This window comes from Aphidius gifuensis, linkage group LG3 (assembly GCF_014905175.1).
Source record: "Aphidius gifuensis isolate YNYX2018 linkage group LG3, ASM1490517v1, whole genome shotgun sequence".
In the NCBI taxonomy this organism is placed as follows: Eukaryota; Metazoa; Arthropoda; class Insecta; order Hymenoptera; family Braconidae; genus Aphidius; species Aphidius gifuensis.
This window is the reverse complement of record NC_057790.1, coordinates 223351-250536: the sequence shown is the minus strand read 5'-3', so window position 1 is coordinate 250536 and position 27186 is coordinate 223351. Positions and strand designations below refer to the sequence as shown.

General features: G+C 27.7%; 5 protein-coding genes across 5 annotated transcripts; all 5 read right to left on the bottom strand.

Annotated features, from left to right (window-relative positions):
• LOC122853491 (GMP reductase 1-like) lies at window positions 1-1552 on the bottom strand. The gene is made up of 5 exons (XM_044153991.1): window positions 1508-1552; window positions 1077-1334; window positions 814-1002; window positions 258-460; window positions 1-187 (listed from the first exon to the last, which is right to left on the bottom strand). Exons 1-5 carry the CDS (start codon window positions 1550-1552, stop codon window positions 1-3), a joined length of 882 nt encoding a protein of 293 aa, XP_044009926.1.
• Window positions 1553-3960: 2408 nt separating this feature from the next.
• On the bottom strand, window positions 3961-7790 carry LOC122851195 (ubiquitin carboxyl-terminal hydrolase 16). Its single transcript, XM_044150276.1, has 4 exons — window positions 7230-7790; window positions 6902-7086; window positions 4149-6808; window positions 3961-4064 (listed from the first exon to the last, which is right to left on the bottom strand). Exons 1-4 carry the CDS (start codon window positions 7312-7314, stop codon window positions 3992-3994), a joined length of 3003 nt encoding a protein of 1000 aa, XP_044006211.1. The 5' UTR covers window positions 7315-7790; the 3' UTR covers window positions 3961-3991.
• A 360-nt stretch (window positions 7791-8150) lies between these two features.
• Window positions 8151-14925, bottom strand: LOC122851200 (frizzled-10-A-like). The gene is made up of 4 exons (XM_044150283.1): window positions 14514-14925; window positions 9554-9767; window positions 9323-9489; window positions 8151-9253 (listed from the first exon to the last, which is right to left on the bottom strand). Exons 1-4 carry the CDS (start codon window positions 14706-14708, stop codon window positions 8168-8170), a joined length of 1662 nt encoding a protein of 553 aa, XP_044006218.1. The 5' UTR covers window positions 14709-14925; the 3' UTR covers window positions 8151-8167.
• Window positions 14926-18722: 3797 nt separating this feature from the next.
• LOC122851194 (xanthine dehydrogenase) lies at window positions 18723-24259 on the bottom strand. The gene is made up of 6 exons (XM_044150275.1): window positions 23685-24259; window positions 23466-23596; window positions 22993-23383; window positions 20831-22911; window positions 19274-20752; window positions 18723-19198 (listed from the first exon to the last, which is right to left on the bottom strand). The coding sequence occupies exons 2-6, from the start codon at window positions 23586-23588 to the stop codon at window positions 19154-19156; spliced, it is 4119 nt and encodes a 1372-aa protein (XP_044006210.1). The 5' UTR covers window positions 23589-23596; window positions 23685-24259; the 3' UTR covers window positions 18723-19153.
• LOC122851199 (glycosylphosphatidylinositol anchor attachment 1 protein) lies at window positions 23685-26734 on the bottom strand. The gene is made up of 4 exons (XM_044150282.1): window positions 26507-26734; window positions 25619-26420; window positions 25028-25549; window positions 23685-24970 (listed from the first exon to the last, which is right to left on the bottom strand). Exons 1-4 carry the CDS (start codon window positions 26646-26648, stop codon window positions 24520-24522), a joined length of 1917 nt encoding a protein of 638 aa, XP_044006217.1. The 5' UTR covers window positions 26649-26734; the 3' UTR covers window positions 23685-24519.
• Between the last annotated feature and the right edge of the window lie 452 nt (window positions 26735-27186).

Here is a 27186-nt window from a genome sequence, read left to right as displayed (position 1 = left end):
TTATGGTGGTCCATACATTGGATTAAGTTGTTGGGTGCATCTGATGAATGTTGCACAACGTGTTAATTCACGTAATTTTGATGCACCAATGTAGGTACATGCTGATCGTAGTCCACCCAATATGTCAAGTACTGTTGCTTCAACAGCACCTCTGTAAGGCACCTCAACAGTTTTACCTTCTGATGATCTGTTGATAAATCCAACAATTTTTATTATTTTATATTATAATAACAAATATATTATTCAGATTTTCTTACCGATATTCAGCAACACCACCAGCATGTTTTTTCATAGCTGTGCTTGATGCCATTCCATAAAATAATTTAACTTGTTTTCCATTTTTTTCAATAACTTCACCACCACATTCATCATGACCAGCAAACATTCCTCCAGCCATTACAAAATCAGCACCAGCTCCAAAGGCTTTTGCTAAATCACCAGGACATGTACATCCACCATCCTAAATAAATATTCAAGTGATTTAATGAAAAAAACTTGATAAAGATATTATTCTTTTTTTTTTTTTTTTTTTTTATGAATCATAAAAAAATCCACAATGATTTAGAGGTCAAGTTTTGTGTGCAAATTTATCAGCTTAAATTGAAGATAAGAAAAAACTAATGTTGAAATATAATTTTTTTTCTTTAATGAGACTATTATATCAAGTTATTTTAAAAAATATTTCATCATTTTTATTATCAACGTAATGGAAGAAAAAAAAATAAATGAAAAATAGACTAGTCACGTAATTAAATATTGATGACTATTTTCATTGTTTTTTTTCTTTTTAAAATATAATAAAAATAAATTTACCGAAATAATATGGCCTTTGAGTCCATGTGCAGCATCAGCACACTCAAGAACAGCACTTAATTGTGGATAGCCAACACCAGTTTTCATTCTAGTTGTACAAACAGAACCAGGTCCAATTCCAACTTTAATAATATCAGCACCAGACAATAGTAATTCTTCAACCATTTCTCCAGTAACAACATTTCCTGCCTTTGTCATAATTTTACATTAACAATATCATATTAATATAATAAATTAAAACAAAAATAATTTAATCAACTTACAATTATTGTATGATTGGGAAATTGAGCTCGTACTTTTCTAACATATTCAACAAAGTGTTGTGAATAACCATTAGCAACATCAAGACAAATAAATGATAATTCTGGTACAGCTTCAATGACATTTGATAATCTTTCAAAATCATCAGAACTTGTTCCTGAACTTGCAGCAATATTATTTAAACAATCTGAATTTTTCATTGCAAATTCTTTCCATTCATCTGGTGTATAATATTTATGAACAGTTGTAAATAATCCATACTGTAATTAATTTATTAAAATTATTAATATTATTATATTGATAAAACAATTTATATATATTTATATTTATTTCATTGCCTGTCTGTAGGTAATTAGCCTTGATATAAAATATTATATTGTTATATATTTTCAATGCCATTATTATTATAATAATATTATATTTATTTTTATACCTTTGACAATGCCCTTGCCATCTCAAATGTACCAACGGTGTCCATGTTAGATGCCATCACTGGTATACCCTTGTATGTACGTTTTGAATTACGAAATTGTATTTCACGATATAAATCAACCTGAAATATCGAAAAAAAAATTCAATAATTACTTTGTTTAATTTAAAGGAAAAAGCCAATTTTTTTTTTTTTTTTTTCTTCGAAAAGTATTGATTTAATTTTTTCAAAGAAAAATAATTATCAGAGTAATGGCTAAATATGGTTATGACACGTGTAAAATATTAAAAATAATAATATGTATTTTTAAAATGATAATAATATAAGTTGAATTATGAATTTTATGAATTTTATGACTTACATCTGAACGACTTTTTAGAGTGCTCCGTTTTGGCCTGAGGAGAACATCCTTGAAATCCAATTTAATATCATTGATAATGTTTGGCATCGTTGATTATTTTGCTTGATAAATATTTATCAACGATTCGTATGTATTTGCTGCAAGCTCAGGGAGTTATTAACTGACTGTCAGAATTTATTTGGTAGACGATACACACACAGCCAGATCTATTTTTTCTTTTTTTTTTTTTCGATAAATGTTTGCCAAGTGGGGAGAGAAAAAGATAATGATAATAATAATTATTATTTCATTGCTCAGCCATTTTTACCAGTTGGTTGAATTATCCAATTACCAGCAAGAGTACTAAAGGTATTACGATATAGTATTCTTGGTTTGTAGCTAGAGAAACTATTTCGAAACTTTCGAAATGGAAATTTCGAATCGTTAAAAATTATTGAAAATTGAAAATATAAATTTTTTTTGAATTTTGATGATCTGGGGCTAGTGATGATAAATTAGCCTTGGTAAGAAAAAAACCACAATTGCTTTTTAATTTCCCACAAATAGATTTTTTTTATTAATTAAATTTACATGATAATCGAAATAAAAAAATACTTTTTTAGAATGTCTTAGTATTGTATCATTTCTAATAATCATCATAATACTTTATTATTTTATTTAAAGTAAATAATTGAAATTTCAGTTTGACTTATTCACTCACGACAGCAGTAACATGTTCCATGAACAGGTCCAGCATAAGAATATCCATCACCACCACCACCACATTTACGATCACGAGCTTTCCAATCATTAAGATGACAATTTAGTTGACATCTTGATGCACTAACACCAAGTGCACCCGCTCCAACAGCAAGTGATCCAAGACCAGCACCAGCAGCAATAAGTGGTAGTATTGGTTTTGGTTTTGATAGTCCTGGTGTTGCAATTGATATCAACAACACAGCCACCATCATCAAACTGAAGCACTTCTTCATTGTGTTAAGTATCTATATTTAATTGAAAAAAAAATAGTTTAAATTAAATTTGTTGAACAATTTAAAGAAATTAATTTTTTAAAACTTACACTTTTATTGTCAATGATGATTATCAATCGAAGACAGTTCAATTCGTTCTGTTGATAATTCCAAGTGCATTACGTCTTTTTATAGTAATCCAATTATATAATTAACATTGTTGTTTTTGTTTATTATTAGTTGTTCGAAACATGAGATTCATGTATGATAATAAAATTACTTTCGCACGCTTATAAAAAAAAAATAATTAATTATCTTTCATAAACAGATATAATATTGTTTTTAAAATTTAAATTTTTTTAATTTTAATGTCTTTTAGATATTCTCATCTGATTTTTCATATCAATTTTTAGTTTTAAATAAAACTTGTATGATTTATTTTATTATTTTTTTTAAACTTGTAAAAAAACGTAAATTTACTTTATTCAACTATATTTTATTGCTCAGTCATTATAATCACCTAAAATATTTAAAAATAAATTTTATATTAATGTAGAAATAGGGAAAAATTAATCAAGCAAGTTAAATCAGCCAATATTTATTAATGTTTTTTATTCTCCAAGCAACCATCATCATCATCATTATTAAATATCAAAGTTATATATAAAAAAGATAAATTATTCATTAAAAAATCTCTTGCTTGTTAATTTATTTAAAATAGATTAATAATTTTCCATAAACAAGTGATGTAAATTTAATTTTTATTTATTTATATATTTTTTTATTTAACAGATGACAAAAAATATGGAAAAATGTTTTTCAAATTTAGAGAGTTAATGATCTTTAAATTATTACAAACTGAAGAATAATCAGGAAATTACTATTGATAAAATATTTAAATAATAACAAAACAAATATCATTATTATATTTTTTCAAAATTCATGAATTTAATTTTTTAGTTTTAACCTCAGTGTTTAAAATTATTTTAAATCAGTATAATATTTTTAATAATTAAAGAAAAGTTGTAATTAATTATTTCAAGGAAAAAAAAAAACAAAAATTGTTACCTATTAATTAGAATTAATTACTAATAGATCATCAATGAAATCCTCATGAGTTTGTGGAAAAAAAAAAATATATATTGTTGGGTCTTTTTACAAATAAATTTGACATCATTGAATTCTTTCGTAGAATAAAAGATAAGCTTCTTTTGAAAGAACAGTTGCTTCATCAATCTCGACGACTCTGTAACAAACCAAGTACCCACAATAAAGTTAATAACACCTGGGCTGTTGTAAGTTAATAAATAATATATAAAAATAATTTTACCTTGAATCAGAAACATAGTACCATCTTCCAGGTGGTGGTTCAACTTTAGTTGAATCAGTTGTTGAATCAGTTGCATCAATAATTTCAAAATCCGAGCTAGTATCACTAGAATTATCATCAACTTCTTCAGTATTTTTTTTAGGTAAAAATTCCCATCTTGGATCATCTGGATCAAGTGGTTTTCTAGCTTTAACATATGCAACATAATGTCCACCATGCATTGTTCCACTGTGTTCAACTAATCCATACAGCGAATATATTTTAGGTTTATCATGATATTTACATACTGGTGAAAGATCCAACAGTAATGGAAATGATACATGTTTTGATAATTTTCTAAATCCAAATCTTTGTGATTGAAATCTTTTTAAATGTAATATCAATACAGGTGGTACTTTTGATACAAGATATTGTTTTGTTGATGGTGTACAAACTAATTTACCATCTTTTTTATTTTCTCTAGCTGTACATGCTTCACAACCAACTTTATTACTACCAGTCATTAATTCAAGTTGTGTAAATTGATTTAAACATGATTGTATTGAACAATCACCATCTTTAACATTATATCTTGTTGATGATTGTTGACTATTTAATGATAATTTTGTTACATCACGTGTAACATTAACAATACCATTATTTAATGATAATAATTTTTTATTATTATTATCAATTTCTGGTGGTGAACAACATTCATCAGTTTCAGCATCAGAAAATCTTGTTTTATTTGTTGTTGATATATCTGGTAATGGTAATGGTAATGGTGGTGGTGCTGGTGGTGCTGGTGTTGGTGTTAATATTAATGATAATGATGATGTTGATGTTGGTGGTAGTGGTAGTGGTAGTGGTGATGATGATGATGATATATCATCATTAATATTATGTGGTATTAACATTGATGTATCTGGACTTTCTAATGGACTAATATTCATTCTTTCTGGACTTGATTCACAATTAACATTCAATGAATTTGTTGATGATGATTGTGATCTATTATTAATATTATTATCATCAATTATTGGACTATCCATTATATTTTTAGCATAATCACAATTGTTTGATAATCCATCAATCATCATTGGATCTAATGGAACATCTGCTAAAATTAAATCATTAAAATTTTCATCATTATTAGTATTATTGATATTATCCATATTATTAAAATCATCAATTTCATTATTTAAATCAATCATTGGTGATAATCTATCATCGATTATTTTTATAAGATCTTCATGTGATAGTTCTTTATTATTTTCCCAACCAAATTTTTTTAACATTGATGATTTACCATTATCATCAGCTTCAACATTATCCTCAATATCAGCATCACTTTCTTCTGATTCAGAACATGAGAACACACTACCAGAACATTCTTCAACACTTTTATCATTTGAATTATTATTTTCATTATTATTATTATTATTATTAGAATTATTAGAATTATTATGAATATTAATATCATTTTTTTTACGATTTTTACGTCTATTTTTAATTGCTGTATTTTTTTCTTTTTTTAATTGATGTTTTGATGGTTTAACAACAATTGGATTACCACTAATATCATATGTTTCATTATCAGTTGTATGATTTTTTTTATGAAATATTGGTGGTTGTGGTTTTTCAACCATAACTGGTAAACTTAAATCTAAAAATGTTTCAGTTTTTTGTGATGAATGTTTACATTCTGAGCATTCAAGTGTTGATACTAATACACCACGAAATACTTGTTCAGTACCAAGATATCTATTACTAGCTTGATTACCATAAAATTTAACATGTGCTTTTTTAATTTCATCAACAGATTGACGTTTTGATTTATCACCAATAACTTGTGATAATATTATACTTTGATAACGTCGTAAATCATCACTACGTACTAATTCAAGTAAATGACGTAATAATTCATGTGAATCATGTTGACCACCATCCATACAATGTGGATTATTTCTTTTAAATGAATTTAATAATTCAGATGGTCTGTATGTTTGATTACTATCAGAATTTTGCATTTCAACAAGTGTTTTATGTAATATTGATGTAAAATTACCCCAACCATCAAGTGTACCCTCAATTATTGGTAATTCTTGTTCATCAGTATTTTCATTATCTGTTAATTTAAATTTACCACCAGGTAAATGAAATTTTTCACCAGGTTCACGTAAATCTTCAAGTACTTTAACGAGAAATGGTGTTTGTGCTAAACACTGCATAACTGAATTAAAAAAACATGTATTACCAAGATTCATAAGACCACCAACACGAGTTAAATTTGTTAAAATTTTTTGTTTATCTTTTGTTGGTGATGATGATGATGATGGTAATTTTGTTAATTTATTATAATCTGGTGGCTGTTGTTGTTGTTGTTGTTGTTGTTCAATTGATGGTAGCTTTTTTAAAACTGGCTGTGATGGTGTGTAAGATGTTGTTGCTAATTTTTTAATAAATTCAACAGTTTCAAGTAGTGGCTTTGTTGAATCAGCTGGTACGTCATTGTCACATTCATAACACCATATTTGCCAATTGTGTGATTCAATTGCTAATGAATGTTTGTCACTGTGTGGTGTTTCAAAATGTTGTTTGGCATGTTGTCTTTGTGTTCTACCACATGCTTGATTACCACATTGAAGACAAATCCATAAAGGTGGTGGCATTGATACAAACTATATAGAGTAATATATAAATATTAAAAAACAAATATTAATTATAAATAATATTTTCTTTATAATATTATAATTTTAATTTTATTATCTTACCCCTTCTTCATCTTCATCTTGATCTTGTTTTTCTTCTTGTTTTTTATTATCTTGAGCTGATGATGATTCATCATTTTTTATTTTTTCACAAGTTTTACACTCAGTAAGTATACCACTTGTTTTTAAAAATTTTTTAAGCTTTTTAGCACATACTGATTTTCCAATATGTGAACATTTTGGACTACCTAAAAAAAATTTTAAGAAAAAATTAAAATTAATTTTTTCTTTGTTTTATAATATTTTTAATATATTAATAATAATTTTTGGATAATTTTATTGGATTATTATATGTATATCTATTTAATTGATTTGTTAATAAATTTCTAACCTGAATTTTGTTCATTTTCTGATTCAGATGAATGTAAACTGGCGTCATCAGTAATATCAGGCTGACGATTTTTATTTTTCCCCATTATTCAACAATCTTTGTACTTTTTTTTTTAAATTTCAATATATTCAATTATTAACTATTAGGTATTTATAATTGAAACATGATTATGTGCAAATTTTGACACAATAAAAATTCGAAAATAGTAAAAAAGTAAAAGTTCACTTTAACTTTTTATATCAGCACTGATCAGCACTGTTGTGATGATGATGATGATGACAAGCTATTGAAGAATTTTATATTTTAAATGCACACACAATAAGTAAGTTTTAATATTTATGAGTAACTATAACAGTAGTCATGATTATTGCGACCTCATGGCTTTGGCAATGGCAGATTGGCAGCTGTATATAATTTAATATCTCTCTCTCCAGTTTTTATTATATTTTTTTTTCAAGTATATGCACACAGAAAAGAAATTTATACAAGCTGAGATCTAAAATTATGTATAAAAAAAAAAAAATGCTATGTCAACATAGTACGTGTCTGCGTGTGTGTGTGTTTGAAAATTAAGATAAGAATGAAATTGTGCTTATCATTGATGTCGGTAATGTAAATTTCATTTTGACCAAATGGATGACTAATTTAAAATTTGAATTTAAAAAATGCAGGTTTTTATTTTACGATAATGAAATTATTAATATTAAAATAAAAACAAATTAATTACATGTAAATTTTGTTCTTTTTTTTCTATAAAATTATCAAATATATTTATCATTTTTACATACAATAAAAAATATGATTATAATTATCATTATTACAATTATTTATTACTATTAATATAAAACAAATGTACAAAGTATATATACAAAGAAAAAAAAATAAATTATATACAAAATAATTAATACAATAATTTGGTAGTAATAATAATATAAATTTTAGGATGCACTAATTCCATCAATTTTAACAGCCTGAAATGTTTTGTTTGTTTGAATAAGTGGTCCATTAACTGAACGTCTTGTTGATTTACTTGGTGCAGCAATAAGTTTACTCCATGCACGACAAGTTTTACCAGACCAGACCCACATGCCTGATGTTATACCAACAAATAAACTTAAAAATGTTCTTAATAATAATACTTCAAGACCAGATGATAAATAAACTGGTCCAGGTATACATTTATTATTTAAACGACAATCTTCAGCAGTCATTAATGCAAATTCACGCCATTTTGGTCGTACTGATGATTCATGAAGTGCACACAAAAGTTCAACAATTGCTGGTAATGCATATAATACACCAAATATACCTAATCTAGTCATAAGTCTTTCTAATTTTGTTGAACTTTTACCAGAACTTCTAATGGCTTGTCTAATACGTATCAATGATACACCAGCAATACAACCAAATATACAACCTAATAATAATAATAAACAATGTGGTAATATATCCCACCATAATGACAATTCATCTGATATTTGACATAAACCAATTAATTCATCAGCAACAATATTTTTAGTTAATAAACTACCACCAATAAATAATAATGGTAAACCCCAAGCAATTGAATGGAACCAACCAGATATATTATGTAATGCCTCTGTGCTCCATTCATTTCTAGCACTCAATAACCAACAACCACAAAGTATTGACCACCAAATACTACTTGATAAACTTAAATAATATTTAAATATCCACCAAAATGTACATGGCATACTTTGAAGACCATTTTCAATTGGTACATAACTTGAACCATCATATTGGCTTGCACAACTAAATACCTCTGGTCCAACAAAACCTCTAACAATATATAAACATGATAAAAGATTATAGCTCAATGCTAAAAATACTATTGGACGTTCTGGATAACGAAAACGTGATGGCTCAACTAAAAATGTTAATAGTGTAAATAACGTTGATAAAAAACACAGCCATGCCCAACCAGTCATCCAACGTACAGCAAATTTTTTATCATCACCACGATAATAAGCATCTGCTCCACAACGAGGTGCACACAATGATATCTGTAAATTAATTAAATTAAATTAATTAATAATTATTTATTTATTTATTTATTTATTTATTTTACTTACATTATCAACTTTTACAAAATTTGGTGGACACTGACGATGTCTACTAATTGGTTTACGAGTAACCATTTTATTTCCAAGTAAAATTGGTAATTCAGGTGATGATGGTGGTAATATTTCTGGGAGTATGTCATCACTTGATGTTGGTGGTGGTTGAACACAAAGTTCATCTTTAAAGAAATCATCAAAAATTAGATTTTAATTTTAAATAATTATTATTTCTGATCTACTTACTCTGGTCAGAAAAACGATCACAGTCCCACAGGTTGGGCCAGGGTAAATTATGCTCTGCCAATGCTGGCTCACAGTCATTTCTTACTGCCAAACACAGTGGTTTACATGCTGGTATTTGAATTCCATTGAGGCATACTGGTGCAAACACAGCACATAAAAAAAATTGCATATGTTGCGAACAATTGTAGCGAACAAGTGGCGCAAATTGTTTAAGCTGAAACAATAAAATAATGTTTGTTAATATATTATTATTAATACATTCATATTTTTTATTAGCATAAAAACAAAAAAAAATTAAGAGCTTCTATTTATTTTATTGCCTCTTGTTGTATATGTGTATGTGCGTATATATATATTTTTTTTCATGATTTTTATTTATTTTTATCATAATATATTTTTGATGATGGATAAAAAAAAATAAATGAAATATAACGAGTGGTGGGCATTGGGGGTAATTATCCCGCCCATTCTTCCCGCCTCTTGACGATCACGGGTGTTCACTATGGGGCCTTAGAATGGTCCATTATGGAGAACGGGATCCAGGCTCTCCGGCGCTTCCAAATTATAGCCTCAACAAAATAACGCCATAAACTCGTATAGCCATAAAGCTTCAGGCTCCAAAACAGGGTCCATCTCAACACAACAAAAAAAATTTATGCTATACAACTTGAATATCCTTCGAGCGAGATATGTCTCGACTGCAAAATTACCCCAAGAATCTATTTTCCTTTTTTTTCCGATCAAATAAAATATAAAAACAAATTTTCTATTTTGAAAATTTATTTTTCAACTGGGTTTTCTTACTGGCCAAATTATTTGCAAATTTAAAAGAATGTTTTTTAAAATTAACACAAAAATACAAATTTTTTTTTGCGGTTTGTGTATATTTACACGGTAATATTTTAACAATACAGCTAGAAGTCGTCAACACCTAGATAAATTTAGTTTTTGTTCATGGATCATTAGTCAAAAGGTAAACCGACAATGAACAGGAAAAAAAAGTGATTTAAAATGGTATGGGTAATTAATCACCTTTAGAAAATTGTATTAGAAAAGATATATATATATATAGTTTCTCGCTAAAAATTTATTCCCTTGAAAGCAAAGTCAGTGGGTGGTTTTTGTGTACCTGGCTATGAAAGAAAAAAAAAAAATACCTTAGGTAAAATGTGCTAGTTTTTTACTTGTGAATAAAAATAAAAGTCATCACTAATTGTTTTGTTAAAATACACAAAAGTGGGCGTATAAATAATTTTTATGAATTATTTTTCTCTTTGCAAGTATTACAATGAGCATTATTGCAAAAAGCCCAAAGACAAAAGGTATAATATATCTAGATGTAAAAAAAAATTGAATAAAGCAACAAAAGAATGTTTTTTTTTTTTTTATTTTAAAAACGAAGAACGTTGACTGACAACGGAAAGAATCTTCAAGACAACAAGAGCGACCTTCTCGACATTTTTTTTTTTTTAAATTTTTTTCTGGTCTTTTTAAAGTCAAGATCTTTTCTTTTCTCAAATAAAATATTCCCAACGTATCCTGGAATCTCCAGAAAAATAAGAAAAATATTTACTCCAAAAATAAAATCAAGAAAAAAAAAATGTGCAAACTTGTTTGTATATATATATATAATTTTTGATAGTATTTTTATCCACGTACGTGTCGTTTTGCAAGCTCATGAGTATGACGAAAAATATTATCTTGCTTTATCATCATCATCATTGTCATTATTATTTTTATTAAAGTCTCATTGCAGAGCATACAATTCGTGGGAATACACATACAGAAGGATCAAAGAAATAAACAATCCAACGTGGGAAGCCAAAGAATCCAGCCCCGTCAACTTCTTCTTCATCATCTTATCCAACATTCAACGCAAAAAAAGAAGAAGAAGAAGAGAGTTGAAATCTTTTACAAAATCACGTCCTTTTTCTCTCGCGAATTCTTCAACATCAACGAGATGTCAGCACGATGCCATCATCAATTTCAACAAAATGTCATTGTTTTGTATTGTTTGGTTGCAACCACTGCACTTAATTGCAATTACAAAAATAATAATTTATTTTAAATGAAATTACATTATTGCTAAATCTATAAATAAAATTTCAAAACCACCAAGATTACTACTTCATTACATCCGGTATAAGGGCTTGCAATTTCAAAATACAATATAAAATCGTTTTTTTTTTTCATTTCAGGCGCCTCTGTCAATTATCAAATGTCTACATTTCCTGGAAGGACTAAAAAAATTACAGTCATCCTCCTCCCCCCTTCAATAGATATAATGAAAAAAAAAAAAAGGTTTTTTTTTTTTCAAAAAATATTTAGGTATCCAACCAAAAAAAACAAGTATAGAAAAGAATATTGTATTTCCATTTACTGTTAAAATTTTCCTTTCACTTTCATATAATGTGTTTTTAAATTTTCCGGTGTTAAAAACAGTTTTACAGGATAAGATCGTCTTTCGAGGTCAGAAAAACACAACGATAAAGACCGTCTAAAGTTGGCAGTGAAATAAAAAAAATAAAAAATAATAAAAAAAGGGATGTAAAGACCTCGAAGTTTGTATGTTGCATGAAAAAAAAAAAAAAATAAAAAAATAAAATGAAAAGAAGAAAAAAAACTGCGCGAGGCACACCGACAAAGAGATTGCTCCGGCTTTTCTTGCTCCATTCGCTGGGACGTAAAAAAAAAATAAGAGAAAAAGAGGGCCCCTTTGGCAACACACAGTCTTTCGCTAACTTTATATGTATATATACAAACTGCACCTATACGCACAAACTAACGAACGGTAGAAATGAAAGAATCAAAAGATATATTCTCCACAGGCCATTTTCAGACGAAACGAATTGAACACGAATTATTTTCGCTGGATTAAAGCGTGAATTCCATCGATTTACTTCATCTCTTTTTAAAAAAAAAAATTTTTCAAATTTATGTTGTTTAGCGAATTGAGTGTAATCAAAAATGAAAATTATGATTAAAAAAAAATTATAGAAACTTGGATTTGATGGGAGAAAAAAAAAACAGGGGATTAGATTTTTTATTTTTTATTATTTTTGTGTTGCGAAAGAGTGGTTATAAAAAAAAAAAAAAAAAAAAGAGGAAACAGTAATGCCCAGATAGTGTGGTCAATGTTTCTCTCATCCTCCTCCTCCTCCTCTCGTGTATTATATATTTCCCCAGGTATAATTTAACGCGCCACAAAACCTTTCACCGCGAACTAAATGACTCCTCGAATTTTTCTTAACAAATATATATATTTCTTTTAAACAAAAAAGAAAAATCAAATTCAGTGTAAATATATCGCAGAAGACCACCTTGTTTAAATTTTTGAAAATATAAATAATAAAAAGGATAAACACGCACATGCATTGATAATCAAATTTAATTAAAATAAATAAAAAAAAAAAAAAGGGCAACAAGGTAACATGAAAAACACATTAAGACAATTTTGATCGGTACGTTTGATGATGCTCAACAGTGATAAGATATCTTTGAAGCATGTCCCGCAAACTAATACAGCTTTGCTTTCGTTTATCTGTCCTTCTTTTAAAACCACTCAAATGAAAAAAAAATATATATATATTCAAGAAGACCCCTTACATCTGTTGATGATTAGTTTATATATTTTATTTTTTTATTTCTTTTTTATTTCATCACACACACACACAAAAAAAACTTGAATGGGATGAGTCTTAAGTTCAAAACAAATTGGCTATTTTTAGATGTATGTTAACGTAAACACACACGAGTAATTAAATGTTATAAAAAAAAAAAAAAAATCATCATCATTCAAGTTTGTTTATAAAAATCAAGTGGATTAATTTATAAAAAAAATATATTATATTTTTTTATTTGTATACATTTAAGAATGCCGGTTATTATTTATGAAGATAAATTAAAAATTTAAATTGCAATTGCATATTTATAATAGAGGGATTATATTATTGTATAAATTTTATATATAAAAATTAAAAGAGTCAAAGTTATGAAGTTTAATCTCTGAGGGATTTGAAAGTCATGAAAGAGGTATTTATAGTTGGAGGTTCACTCTCGCTTGCTCAGTTTTATTAGCGTAATAACATTAAGGCGGCATGCTCTTTTGAAGAGGCGTATTTTTATTTTATTTTTTCCTTAGCTATAAGAAAAAAAAAAAAAAAAGAAGAAATCTTCGCATAAAGGTGTGTAAAGCTATTTCATATTAAAAAAAAAAAATTATATATATATATATGTATAGAGGATGAGAAGGTCCTTCAATTGCCTCTCAACCGGATGAGGAAGACTATAGACCCAAAGTATAAGATACGAGCAAATAACACAAAATAATTCTCTGTTTTATGACTTTTTTTTTTCCTCTACGTATATATTTTTTCAAGTAAAAATAAACTTTTTTTTTATTGCAGCATTATATATTGACTCTTTTGAAATATAATTTTATTTCAGAGCTTCAAGTCAAATTAAGTCTGCATGTATATTTTAAACCATAAAAAAATAATAATATTAACAAGATTTTATATGAATTTATTTTGGCTGAAAATTGTTGTTTTTTAGAGGCTTAAAATTAATGAGGGAATTTATATATCAAAAGCTTCATAGGAAAGGCAAAAAAAAAAAAAAACTCCAATGATTGCAGCGCATAGTTGACATACATTGAGGTCTTACTTAGCAGCTGAGTTATTTTATGTTGCAAAATAACATGGAAATTGAGTGTGATGCTTTTTGATTTCCATAAACGTCAAGAGATAAATAAGCCAAGTGTGCAATGATAACATATACGGTATGCTTTGTAATTTTAGATATTACATTTATTTATTTTTTTTCTCATGAATCAAGATATATATTGACTGATAATATTGTCATCTACAAGTTAATCCATGTGACAACATTGGATGATAAAAATTGCCGGCAGATCAAAGAGTTTCATTGATAAATATTGAAAATTAAATAAAATATTTACCCCATTTTCAGCTTGTATTTGATCCGTGTGTCCCATAAAATTTGGCATTGCTGTGCTATTATATCTAAATCCACTGCACATTGACACTGTTAATATTTCACATTGAGCTTCACGTTTACTAGCATAACTCCAAGATTCCACACAACTTAACACTAATCCAAATGCAAAAAAAATAATCCACAAACTGCCTTTCATTTTTAACAACAATATTATCCAACAATTACACTCCAAAAAAAAAAAAAAAAAAACAATAATAAAATTTACTGCTTAAAAATTGTTTTTATTTTCATTTTGTAAATATTTTTTTGTTATTCACAATTGCTAAACTTTATTCCATGTTTTTTAATTGATATTATTTAAAAAAAACGTGTTCAAGTTAAGATAAAATCCAACAGCATCCGTATGTAGTGACTATTCGCAGCAAACTAAAATATAAATATATATTTTAAAGTTGAGAGCAACAGCAACACGAGTCCAGTCTTGCGTTGAAAATTAACTTCGGTTATAATCGTAAATGTTCGTTGTTGTGATTCGGGCCTCTCGTATTATTATTCCATCTTTTTTTAACACATTATTATCTCTAGAATATTATTTGTCTCTCACTTTTTGAGGCCTGAAACCTTTTTCCCTTTTTATTATTATTATTTTTTTTTTTCTTTGAAAGATCTTCTTGGCTCTCTATTATTTTGGAGCCCACTGCCGTCTTGTTCGATGATGCCCAGCTCTTTGGGTCTACATGGTCATAATTAGGGACAAAAGGGAATGGGGCCAAATCATCCAGAAAAACAGAATAACAACGTACCACAAAATCTTGAGGTGCCGATTACTGAGATCACTTTCCCGGAATGTAAAATACAAAAATTTATATATTTTTTTTTTTATTTTCAAACATATAAGTAGTTTTTGAAATATTTTATTTTATTTTTTTATTTTCAGCAATTTATACACAGAAGTCTTAAAAATTTTAATGATGAACAAGATGTCTTGGCGGTTGTTAATGTCCAAATATTTTGTTGAATGTTAATTTACTTGTTGAAAAAAAAGTTTATCAATTTTTCTATATATTCTTTAGTAGAATATATAGTAGTAATAATAATTGCACCCTAAAAATAAAAAACCTGAATGAAAAAAAAATAAATAAACATCTATGTACAAATGTTTAAATGATTGACCTACGAACTTTAAATTTAAATTTATTATTGGCTGTATGTCAAAGCTCAATTCAATAGAGAACAGATTTTTATTTGAAGAAAAAAAAATTCTTTTTTATTATTTAAATTATTGTCAAGACGGTTCTTTTGTTATGATTTTATTATTCACGAGTACACAATGGATCCAGTACAAGCCGCATCATTTAAAAAGACGACAATAATGTTAAAATTCCCAAGTGGCTTCTAATAAACTCAGCATAATATCCTTGATAATTTTTTTTATCAAATTCATCGATAAAAGAAATTAGTTTGTTGGAAAAAATAAAAGCGTAGTATACATAAAAGTAATTAGCAGTGTTACATTTGTTGAAATGAAAAAGAGGGTGGCTAGGATACATCAGCCCTTGACGCGGTCAGCATCAAAGATATAATATAAGGCCCAAAGGGCTCTCCCCCCAACCTGTCCCACCAGTTTCTTTATTCCATATACTCTCTACTGCGTGGAATCTCTGTCGGGATTGTGAAGATTTTGCGTCCGTTGATCCGTGGGCGTAACAGACCGCAACCGTAGCTCTGGGATTCACAAGCCGACAATATTTTTCTCTCCTTTTTTTTTATTATGTCTTTCTTTTTCTAAAGAATCAAAAAGAATATAGGAAAAAAGGTGAACTCTCGAACCATAATAATAGTTCAAAATTGTACCATTGGTATAGAAATTTTAATAGACAAAAATTTGTTATGTCTATGGATTTTGTCTATATACCTATATGTAATATTTTTTAAAAAATATATTTCCACGTGTATGAACAAAATCAAAACCTAATTGCTGGTTTTTTTTTAGATAGAAATTATTGTTGTTGTATGTATGGATATATTTAAAAAAAAATGTTTGTTGGATTTTTTTTTTTTTTTGAGTTAAATAAAAAGGCGGAAGAGAAAAGACGAATTGCTAATTCGGGTTTGCTGAATTTTAGACTGTGATGAATCCTCTGGGAGACATTCAGCACCCACGGGACAAAAAAATAATGGAAAATATATTTACTGAAATTCATATATTTCATTTGAAATTCTCGTAATCTGCTGACAAGTTCATTATGTTTGACATGTTCATTTAATCCAAAAAAAAAAAAAAAACACATGATCCTCTTAGCATAATAATTTCAAATATACAATTTAAAATATATTTTATTTTCAACAATTATTATTATCCTGCTTTGATCCTGAAAAGCCTTGAAGCTCTAGTTTCACATTCGCCACACAAACGTGTTTGATCAAAGTCAAGTGTGTGCTACTTTTTCATCGTCTGGACTGTCAAAAAAATTTTTTATCACCATGAAACAAGAGCAACAACAAAAGTTGTATAATATAATACTGCGCCAACAAGTTTTTCACAATACAGATTCAACAATTCTCAAGGTATTTTGTCTTACAGTCGGCTATCTTCAAAAACCCACATGACATATAGCAATGATGCGTCCCCAAGAGTCCAAGACTGTATCCTGCATTAACACAAATCAAAGATTCTTCTTTAAACACCAAAAAATCATTTTAATTTTTTTTCCCTGCATCTTTGATAAATGCATTAAATTTTATTTTCATTTAAAAAAGATAAAAATTATTTTAAAAAATTAATTGTTTGATATTATTCGTAATGATCATAATAAAAATTGCAAATGAGGGGGTGAAGGGATAAGAAGGAAATTACATTATATGTATACAAAGATGTATAGAAAGATCATGTATCCATCCGGTTCGTATGTGAATGTGTGTATGAACATTAAACATGTGCACATTATATGCAAACGGGTGGTAAGTTTGTTGTTGTTGAGGGGGTGAGGAAGAGAAAAGCGGCACATGCGCGGCTAATTACAATCCTCTTTGATTCGCCGACTTGCACAAGTTGCCGTCTGCCATGGGTCTCTTGATACACACACATATCATATATATATATTTTTTTTTTTAAATTCAGTGGCTCATGCAACTCTTTCACTTTTTATTATTTTTTTCTCTGTCTCTTTTTCTCAGCATGCACGCAATCATCATCATCATCATCGTTTTAATATAATTATTTAAACTTGGTACCGCTTTATTTCGCATTTGAAAAATATTTGTAGAAATATATTATATTTTGATGATTTATAAAAAAAACGAAATGCTATTTTTATTATTGCAAATAAAATAGTATTTGTTGGCGATGAATTGCGGGATCACCGGGAGGGATTCATATACATATATAGATTCACTGCATGTGCACCTTTTGAAAAATTATTTATAAGAACGGGGTGCGAGTGTAATGATGGGTCTCCGAGACTCACGTATCTTGGGAGGTGTGACTTCATATACCAGGGTACATTCGTACATTGTTTTTTTATTTTCTATGGTACTGTCTCATTCGGGAATAAAACCTGCACATGTGTTCGATAAAGATAAAGATGATGATGATGATGATGATGATGATGATGATGAAATATACATTCATCTTTTTTATATTCATCCTTGCTCGCTCATGCAGACTGCAGCATAATCTGATTTTGATCTTTATTCTTCGATGAAAGTATTTTTGTTGAAATATTTTTTTATTTATTCAAAACGATATATTATTTATAATCACAAAATTTACATATACTTTTTTTTTAAATATTTAAATTAATTTATTGAAGATAAGTGTATTTAAATTGTTTCAATTTATTTTGTAAAATTGAAATTTCGAAAATAATAGTAATGCTTATTTTTTTTTATAAATTAATACACAACAAATTTTATTTGCAACGTCATATAACTAAATCGAAAAATTATTATATACCATGAAGATAAAAAAAAAAAAAAAATGTAATAATATATATTTTGAAAAATATCATTTTGTATAAAATTATTTTCAGTGAAAAAATTACGCAAAATCATGCAAATAAATTTCATCTTCACCTGCGTGGTCTTTAATTTAGTCGACCGCGCGACAAAGTACAAAAAAAATAATATAATAAATATGATTTCAAAAAAAAAAAAAAATCAAAAAGAAAGAAAAGAGTATATATAAAAAAACATGACAATAATGAAAGCAGAATAATAACACAAGGCATTACAAGTAGAAACGAAAATAAAAATATGAAAAAAAAAGAGTTCAGGATAAATTTAAGCCAGTGGCTTTAACTGACCTTTTTAAAGCGTGAAGGGTAGATTCGGTTCGCTTGGCAGACACATTGCCTCTTGCGGTCATAACATAATGATCCAGAACTGTTCATTTTTTTTATTTTTTTTATTTTCTTGTATTTCATTTCATGCTATAGTTTTAAAATATCATTACAATATTCATAACATTTTCCACTCGACATCAATAAAAAATTCATAAAAACATAAATTACTTTGTTTTCCTTTTTTTGTTTTTATCATAAAATATATATAACTTTATATTTTTTTTTAATCGCATAATTAAATTAAACTTTTATCTCATTTTAAAATATATATTTTTCAACACTGTGATTATTAATTAATTCAAGGAATTTTGTTCCATGCTTTAGTGACATCAGGTACAGGAAACTGAAAAAAACAATTTAATTATTAATTTAAAACTAATTGATAATAAATTAATAAATTAATAATTAATGTATATACCTTGCGTATTAAATCATCAGTACAAGCAACTCGTATTCTTGATGATGTTGCTGGTGAATCAAATCTAAAACCTCCATAAATACCAGCATCATATCTTGCAGCTTTAATAGCATTTTTAATTGCAAAAAAAACCGATGATGCTAAAAATAATGGTGGTTCACCAACGGCTTTTGATGAAAATACAGCTCTTGGATTTGGTGCATCTTTTAATAATGATACATTAAATTCCAATGGTATATCACCAAAACCAGGTATTTTATAAGCACCTGGACCACGACTAAACATTGTTCCACTTGGTGAATAAATCATTTCTTCTAGTGTAAATAAACCAAGACCCTGCATAAAACCACCCTCAACTTGTCCAATGTCAATTGCAGGATTTAAACTATCACCAAGATCCATAACAATATCAGTACGTAATACTTGATGATCACCAGTGAGACAATCAATTTCTACTTCACTAGCAGCAACACCATATGTAAAATAATTAAATGCCATACCAGTATTTGTTGGAAAATCATATCCAATATCTGGTGTTCTATAAAAACCAGTTGCCGAAAGACTTATACGAGAAAAATATGCTTTTGTTATCCAATCTTCCCATGTTCCATTTGGCTCATCATCAATAATATGTTGAATTCTTTGCATAATTGTTTTGCATGCATTCATAACAGCCATACCATTTAAATCTGATCCAGCACTTGCTGCTGTTGCTGATGTATTTGGTACTTTGTCAGTTGCTGTTTCAGATACATGTATTTTATTTGGATCAACTTTAAATATTCTAGATGCAACTTGTATAACTTTTGTGTGTAAACCTTGTCCCATTTCTGTACCACCATGACTTATTAATACAGATCCATCTCTGTATACATGTACAAGTGCACCACCTTGATTTAAAAATAATGCTGTAAATGCAATACCAAATTTTGTTGGTATTATTGATATTCCTTTTTTTCTATAACGATGTTTTTTATTAAATTCTTCAATTTTAATTAATCTTGATGTATAATCAGATGTTACAAGACACTGTGACCAACAACGTTCCAATGGACAACGAATTAATTTTTGTTTATAATGTGTTATGTCATTTTCTTGATAAAGATTTAATTGTGATACTTTATCTGCTGGTATATCAAGAAAATTTGCAATATCCCAAATTATATTTTCAGCTACAAACATTCCTTGTGGTCCACCAAAACCACGAAATGCTGTATTTGATGGTAAATTTGTTAAACAACAATAGCCAGTTGTCAATATATCAGGATATTTATAAGCATTTTCACAATGAAATAGAGATCTTTCAAGAACTGAAATTGATAAATCAATTGAATAACCAGCATTATTATAAATATCAATTTTAACAGCTTCAATTTTTCCAGATTTCATAAAGCCAACTTTATATCGAAACATGAAAGGATGACGTGTGCCAGTCATCATCATATCTTCATCTCTATCAAGCATACAACGAACTGGTTTCTAAATATAAAATAATTAAATAATTAAATAATAACTTCAAGTTATAGTGTGATATTATATTAGATTTTATTTATTTACCTGAAGTTTCCATGCTGCCAATGCTACAGGAAGAGCTACAAGCATACCTCTTGATTCTTTACCTCCAAATCCTCCACCCATTCTTTTAACTCTAACATTGACTTGATTCATTGACACTCCAAGTACATGTGCAACTAATTTTTGCACCTCTGATGGATGCTGTGTGGATGAATAAATTTCAATTTCATCACCTTCTTTTGGCACAGCAATAGCAGCATGTGTTTCTAAATAAAAATGTTCTTGTCCTCCCATTTTAACTTCTCCCTCAATAATATGATGACATATTTTAAATTTTTCATCAGGATCACCATTTTTAATTGATTTTGGTGTTCCAGGTGCATAACTTTTAACATTAATTGCATCTTCAATGCTAACAATAATTGGTTCAATGTCTTCATAATCAATTTTAACTAATCTAGCAGCTTTTTGTGCTGTATTTTGATCACAAGCAACAATAGCACCAATTGGCTGTCCTTGTGATGTAACTTCTTTTGAAATAAATACTTCTTCATCATGAAATATTGGTCCAACTGCTCTATTATGTTCTGGAATATCATCAGCACTAAAAAATCCTTTAACACCATCAACCTCAAGGGCTTCTCTTGCATCAATTTTCAATATTTTAGCATGTGCCTTTGTTGATAATACAAAAGCCATATAAAGTTCTCCTTCAATGTGAGGAATATCATCACAATAAATAGCTTCACCTGTAACTTGTTTGTAAGCACTTGCATGAATAATTGGTCGACCAATTAAATCTTTTGGATCTTGATTTTTAGATACAACTTGATAATACTGTGAACTTTTTGGTGGAATATATGGAAATGTATTTGATGCTGATTTTAAATGTTCTGGTACTTTATCATCATCATCATCATTTAAATTTTCATATTTATTTTCTAGGATTTTTTTAATATTAATAAAAGCTTTAAAAAATAAACTTAGTGTCAATGATCTTCTGTATAAAACCATACCACCAGGTACATTATCTGGAAGTGGAAATTCTTCAACAAGTGAATCATAAATTTTTTCCACTAAATCAAATGTCCATCTTTGTCCAATCATAGTTTCACATGTTTTTAATGCTAATTTTGTTGTTGGTGCCATTCCACCATATGCCAAATGTGCCTCAGTAACTTCATCACTACTTGGAGCTTTAAAAAATACATTAAATGCCATATTTACAATTGCAATATCATCATCACGACGTTTAGCTTGTTTATAGGCAATGAAATATTGATTTTCACAAGAAAAAGGTATTTCAATTGACACTAAAATTTCATCTGGTTGTATAACATTTTTTCTGTAACCAGTAAAAAATGTATGATCAAGAGGAACTTGTCTGTAGCCATTTTTTAGACTACAAATATTTAATAGAGTCTTTGCTGCCATTAACACTGGTACCATATCAGATATTGGTGATCCCGTCATAATATTACCACCAAGACAACCAACATTTCTTATTTGTTTACCAGCAAACCAGTGCAACATACCACGAATTTCTTTGAAAATTCGTGTTTTATATTCTGGATAAACTCCAATAATATTATTTAAATTTTCATCAATTTCCATAAGTGAAAGAGCAGCTCCAATTACTATATTATCTGATTGTATTTTAAATTCTTTCATTTCTGGTATTAATGTTGGTTGAATTAAAACTGGATAAATTAAATGACGAAATTTAACTTCAACACCAATTTCACTGTTGCCAACAATAATTTTAGCATTTGGATGATCATTTTTTAATTTAAGTAAATCATTTAATACAATTGGACGATACCATGTTACATTATTTGATTTAATAATAAGATATTCACAGTCAAGATGATCAAATAGTTTGAGTTTTGGTGGAAATATAAATTCTTGACTTGGATCATATGGAGTGAAGCCATTTGCATCAAAAACCTCAGTTGGAGCGGATGTAAATTGTCTTTTACAGCATGCATCACCGAGTGCACATGGCTTCTCAGAGTTGGTATCATTTTCAAGTTTTGAAAGTAATTGAGATTGTTCCCAGTCTTCTGTAAATGTTCTGAAGCCTTCTATGATTGGTCTGTATCCTGTGCATCTACATAAATTTCCTAAAATATATAAAAAAAAAAAAAAATCATTAACTCATTTTTCATTGATAAAAATTAAATGAAAATTTATATAGGATGTACCTTGAAATGCAATCTCAAGGTCATGCATATTTGGTTTTGATAATGTACGTAACAAGGCATACATTGACATGACAATACCAGGTGTACAAAAACCACACTGTGATCCATGTGCCTTGGCAATTCTTTCTTGTACTGGATGTAATTTTGTTCTTGTACTTCCTAGACCTTCAACTGTTGTCACTGACATACCATGTACACTACAAATTGGTGCTAAACATGCATTAACAGCCAAATGAAATATTCTCATTTGTTTTCTATCATAACGTGACACCATCACTGTACAAGCACCACATCCACCCTCAGCACATCCTAATTTTGTTCCAGTTAATCGTAATTTATTACGAAGATAATATAACAATGTCCATTCTGGATTAACATCTTTGTCAATAATCTTTAAGAAAAGAAAGAAGAAAGAAAATTAATTATTTATAATTATTATTTAATTATAGCTAGATAAATTAATAATTTATTACTTCTCTTCCATTGACATAAAAAACAAGTGTGTTTGATATTTTTATTTTTTTATCATTGTCAGTGTTAAATTGACTTTCATATGAGTCGACAATTCCTTTGTCATCATCCTCTGGTTTCCCCATTTTTTATTCTTTATAAAATTCACATTTGTAAAATGAATATTTAGTTAATTGAAAAATATAAATAAAACTATTTTTTAATAAGAAACAAAAACTCACTTGAAAAATATATAAAATATCCAGTTGCAATGATGGCGTTCAAACTGAAGAACAAAATGATATTTAGACACACACTGCTTAAAGTTCAGTCGGGTTATCAAATTAAATATAAAAAATCATTAAAATTATATGATAATTTAGATTAATCGAGAGTACTGAGAGTTTATTGTGTGACTTGATAATATTTAATACTACGTCAATTGTATCAAGCAGCTGTTTACGTAAATATTTATCCAACCACGAGTGTAATAAAATACGAAAAAATAAAAAAAAATGATATATTCAAGTATCATTTATCAGCTGCATATCGATTGCCGAGATAACATATCTTTGATAAAACAAAATCTTATACAAACATGTTGGTTTATGTTGAAAAAATATATATCTTTTATTCAACTTTGATAAAAATTTCTAGATGATGTGTTGGTCCCAAAATGACAACTGGTTTTTCTTGTATTTTGGGACTTAGCTTACGTTTAGTTTTTCTCATCTTAAAAAAGTGGGGAAACTTATAAAACCCTACTCTTTTTATTTTTTTTTTAACCAGTGTAAATTTCGATTTTTTATTTCGAAAAAAAAATAACTGATGATTGTTGGATAACAATAAAATTGAAAAAAATGCACGCCGTTTTTTTATTGGAGATTTAATAAAATTAAATCACTTTTATTTTGTAATTTAAAAAAAAAATTTATTATTAAACTATTATAATTATTTTTTACAGGCTTTATTTCTGCCAGTAAAATTATGACTCTTTTTTTTTTATTTTTGTTCAAACTTGTTTTACTCAGTTCTTTTTAATTAAATTTTTTTTTTTAGGTATGTAATTGAAATTTTTTAATGACACGTCATGTTATTTGTGTTATTTGTAATGACGTTTGACAATAAAATCCAAATTGGTAATAATACAGCAGTTGTAACATTGAACAACCAATTACCATAAATCATTGAATCAATAATACTAAAAACAAATGATTTTTTAGTTGCATCAAGACCTCTCATGGCTAAAGTTGTTATATTTTCTTCAGAAAAATTGACATATGTGTATGTCATAATGACTATTGATGATAAAACAAATGGATGAAGTATAATCCAAAATAAAGAAAGTAGTTTTCTTGATTTTGTTGATTTTTCATCTCTTGGTTTAATTAGAAGAACAATTGGTACGTATGCTGCACCAGCAAGAAGTGCAAGTGAAGAATTTAAAATAGCAATACATACCAAAGTTGTTGCTAATTCAACGAGGGTTATTATATTAACAAGTGCAACATTATCACGTCTTGATGATCTAAAACAAATGAATAAATAAATAAATAATAAAAATTATTAATCATATATGTCTTACCTTGGATAATAAATAAACCAAATTATTGTTAATAAAGTTGTTGATAAAAATCCATAATAAATTGAATCCTCAGTTTGTAATTTAAAATATTCACTTCCAATAATTGTAAATAATTTTGGTGCTGACATAACACCAACACCAAATATATGTGCCCATAAAAATTCTGATGCAATACCACCAATATCAAAATTATAAATTACTTTTGTTGTATTTTTATCTTTATCTTTTGTTGTTTCTGTTGTTGTTGTTGTTGTTGTATCTTGAAGTTTTAACCATGATGAAAAAGCTTTGATAAATAAACCACCAATAACAAGAACTAAACCTGGCATATAAAGACCAATTGATATATAACGATCAGTTGATGGAAGAAGATAAAAGAAAAATGATTGATGAAATCGCTCAAGAAGATTATTCAATGAACGAACAATACTTTCAATTGTTCTTCCAACTCTATCAAAATTAACTTCACCATTATTGCCAGTTTTTTCAAAACCTTCAAGTGTTATTGCCTCAATTCCATATCTATCAATAAATATAAAATTAATTAATTAATTGATTGATTGATGTACTTGAAAAGAAAAATAAAATTACCTGTGAAATAATCCATGATTACCAGTTGGTATACCAGTTGCTTGTGTCAATACCATCATCATCATTGTATTAAAATGATAGCTCCATGATTTAAATGTTTTTCGATAATTAATATCAAATTTTTTTTGAAATGATCCACGTATTCCTTCTTTTTTAATCATTGTTTGTGCAAGATTAAATAAATCCAAGTTTGGCAATTGTCCATTTAGCCCTTCAACCTTAACATCAATAAATGATATTTTCATAGCATGTAATTCTAAATTAATTGCTGCTTGTATTGATCCAGCACGTCCTTCAAGATCACCAGCATCTAATACATCTTCTTGGCCACTAATAACACCATGATATGCATCAAGCCATGCTTGCATACCTAATTGTTCATGTTCTGTTATTAAAAATATAATATCTTTTGCCCAGTATTTTTTTTGACGACAAAATTTAGCGAATGCTAATAACAGGGCAATTGATGGTGCTGTTGTTGGATGTACACTTGATAATGGACGAAATGGTACACTAACAACAATAGCCTCTGTACTTGCTGCTCTAGATGCTCTTACAATACCATAAACATTTTGTCCAACAAATTTATGCTTTTTAAATGGATAATTTAATGTAAAATTATGAATAAATACATCTAAATTCATGTGATTCATTTTTGCTGATAACCAAGCATGTGGCATTGTGTCTGGAAATCTTTGCATTTCATTAATCAAATCACGATGATATTGTTTTGCTGAATTATCCAAATAACTTTCTTTTGTGACAAGACCAGGAAGTAATGCATTTTCAGAAAAATATGTAGCTAAAAAATAAAATAGGATATATCTACATAGGCATATTACTTATTATTTATTATTTGTTATTATAAAATATGTAAACAACACATACCATCATTGAACATGGGCAGTGGAAGAAGAGCAAGATAAACAATACCACATATATACAAAATAAAACACAATAACAATTCCCATTTTAATAAAAATTTAAACATTTTTACATTTCCAGCACGTGGATCTGTTAAAAGACCCATTTTATATTATTATTTGTTAATAATTTAATTGTCGAAAAATAATACTGTCAAACTCATTGTGTATATTTTTTTTTTTTCTGTCAATTGGAGGAGTCGATAAAACAAGTGTTGTTTTTACTTTTATTTTGAAAAATTTTTGTCAGATGGCGTAACTCGTCTCTCGAAATTTGAATTAAATTTTAAAATGAACATTTAAAATTGGCTCTTTTTTTAAATGGGTAAAATATTTAATTTTAATTTTTTGCAAATAGTACGACCAGAGATTATCAGCTTTTTGGATTAAAAATAATAATTGTTTCCAAAAGCTCAAATTATTATGTACATTATTAATTATTATACGTAATAATTGAAAACAACAGATAAATAAATAATAATCAATATAAATTATTAGTTACCATTTATAATAATTGCGAGTAAAAATAATAATTTTTTTTCATTATAAAATTATAATTAAAACTAAATTACTAATTACGAAACAAAGGAAAATAAAATAAATTGATTATTTAAGTTAATAATTTGCAATAATTAATATAATTAT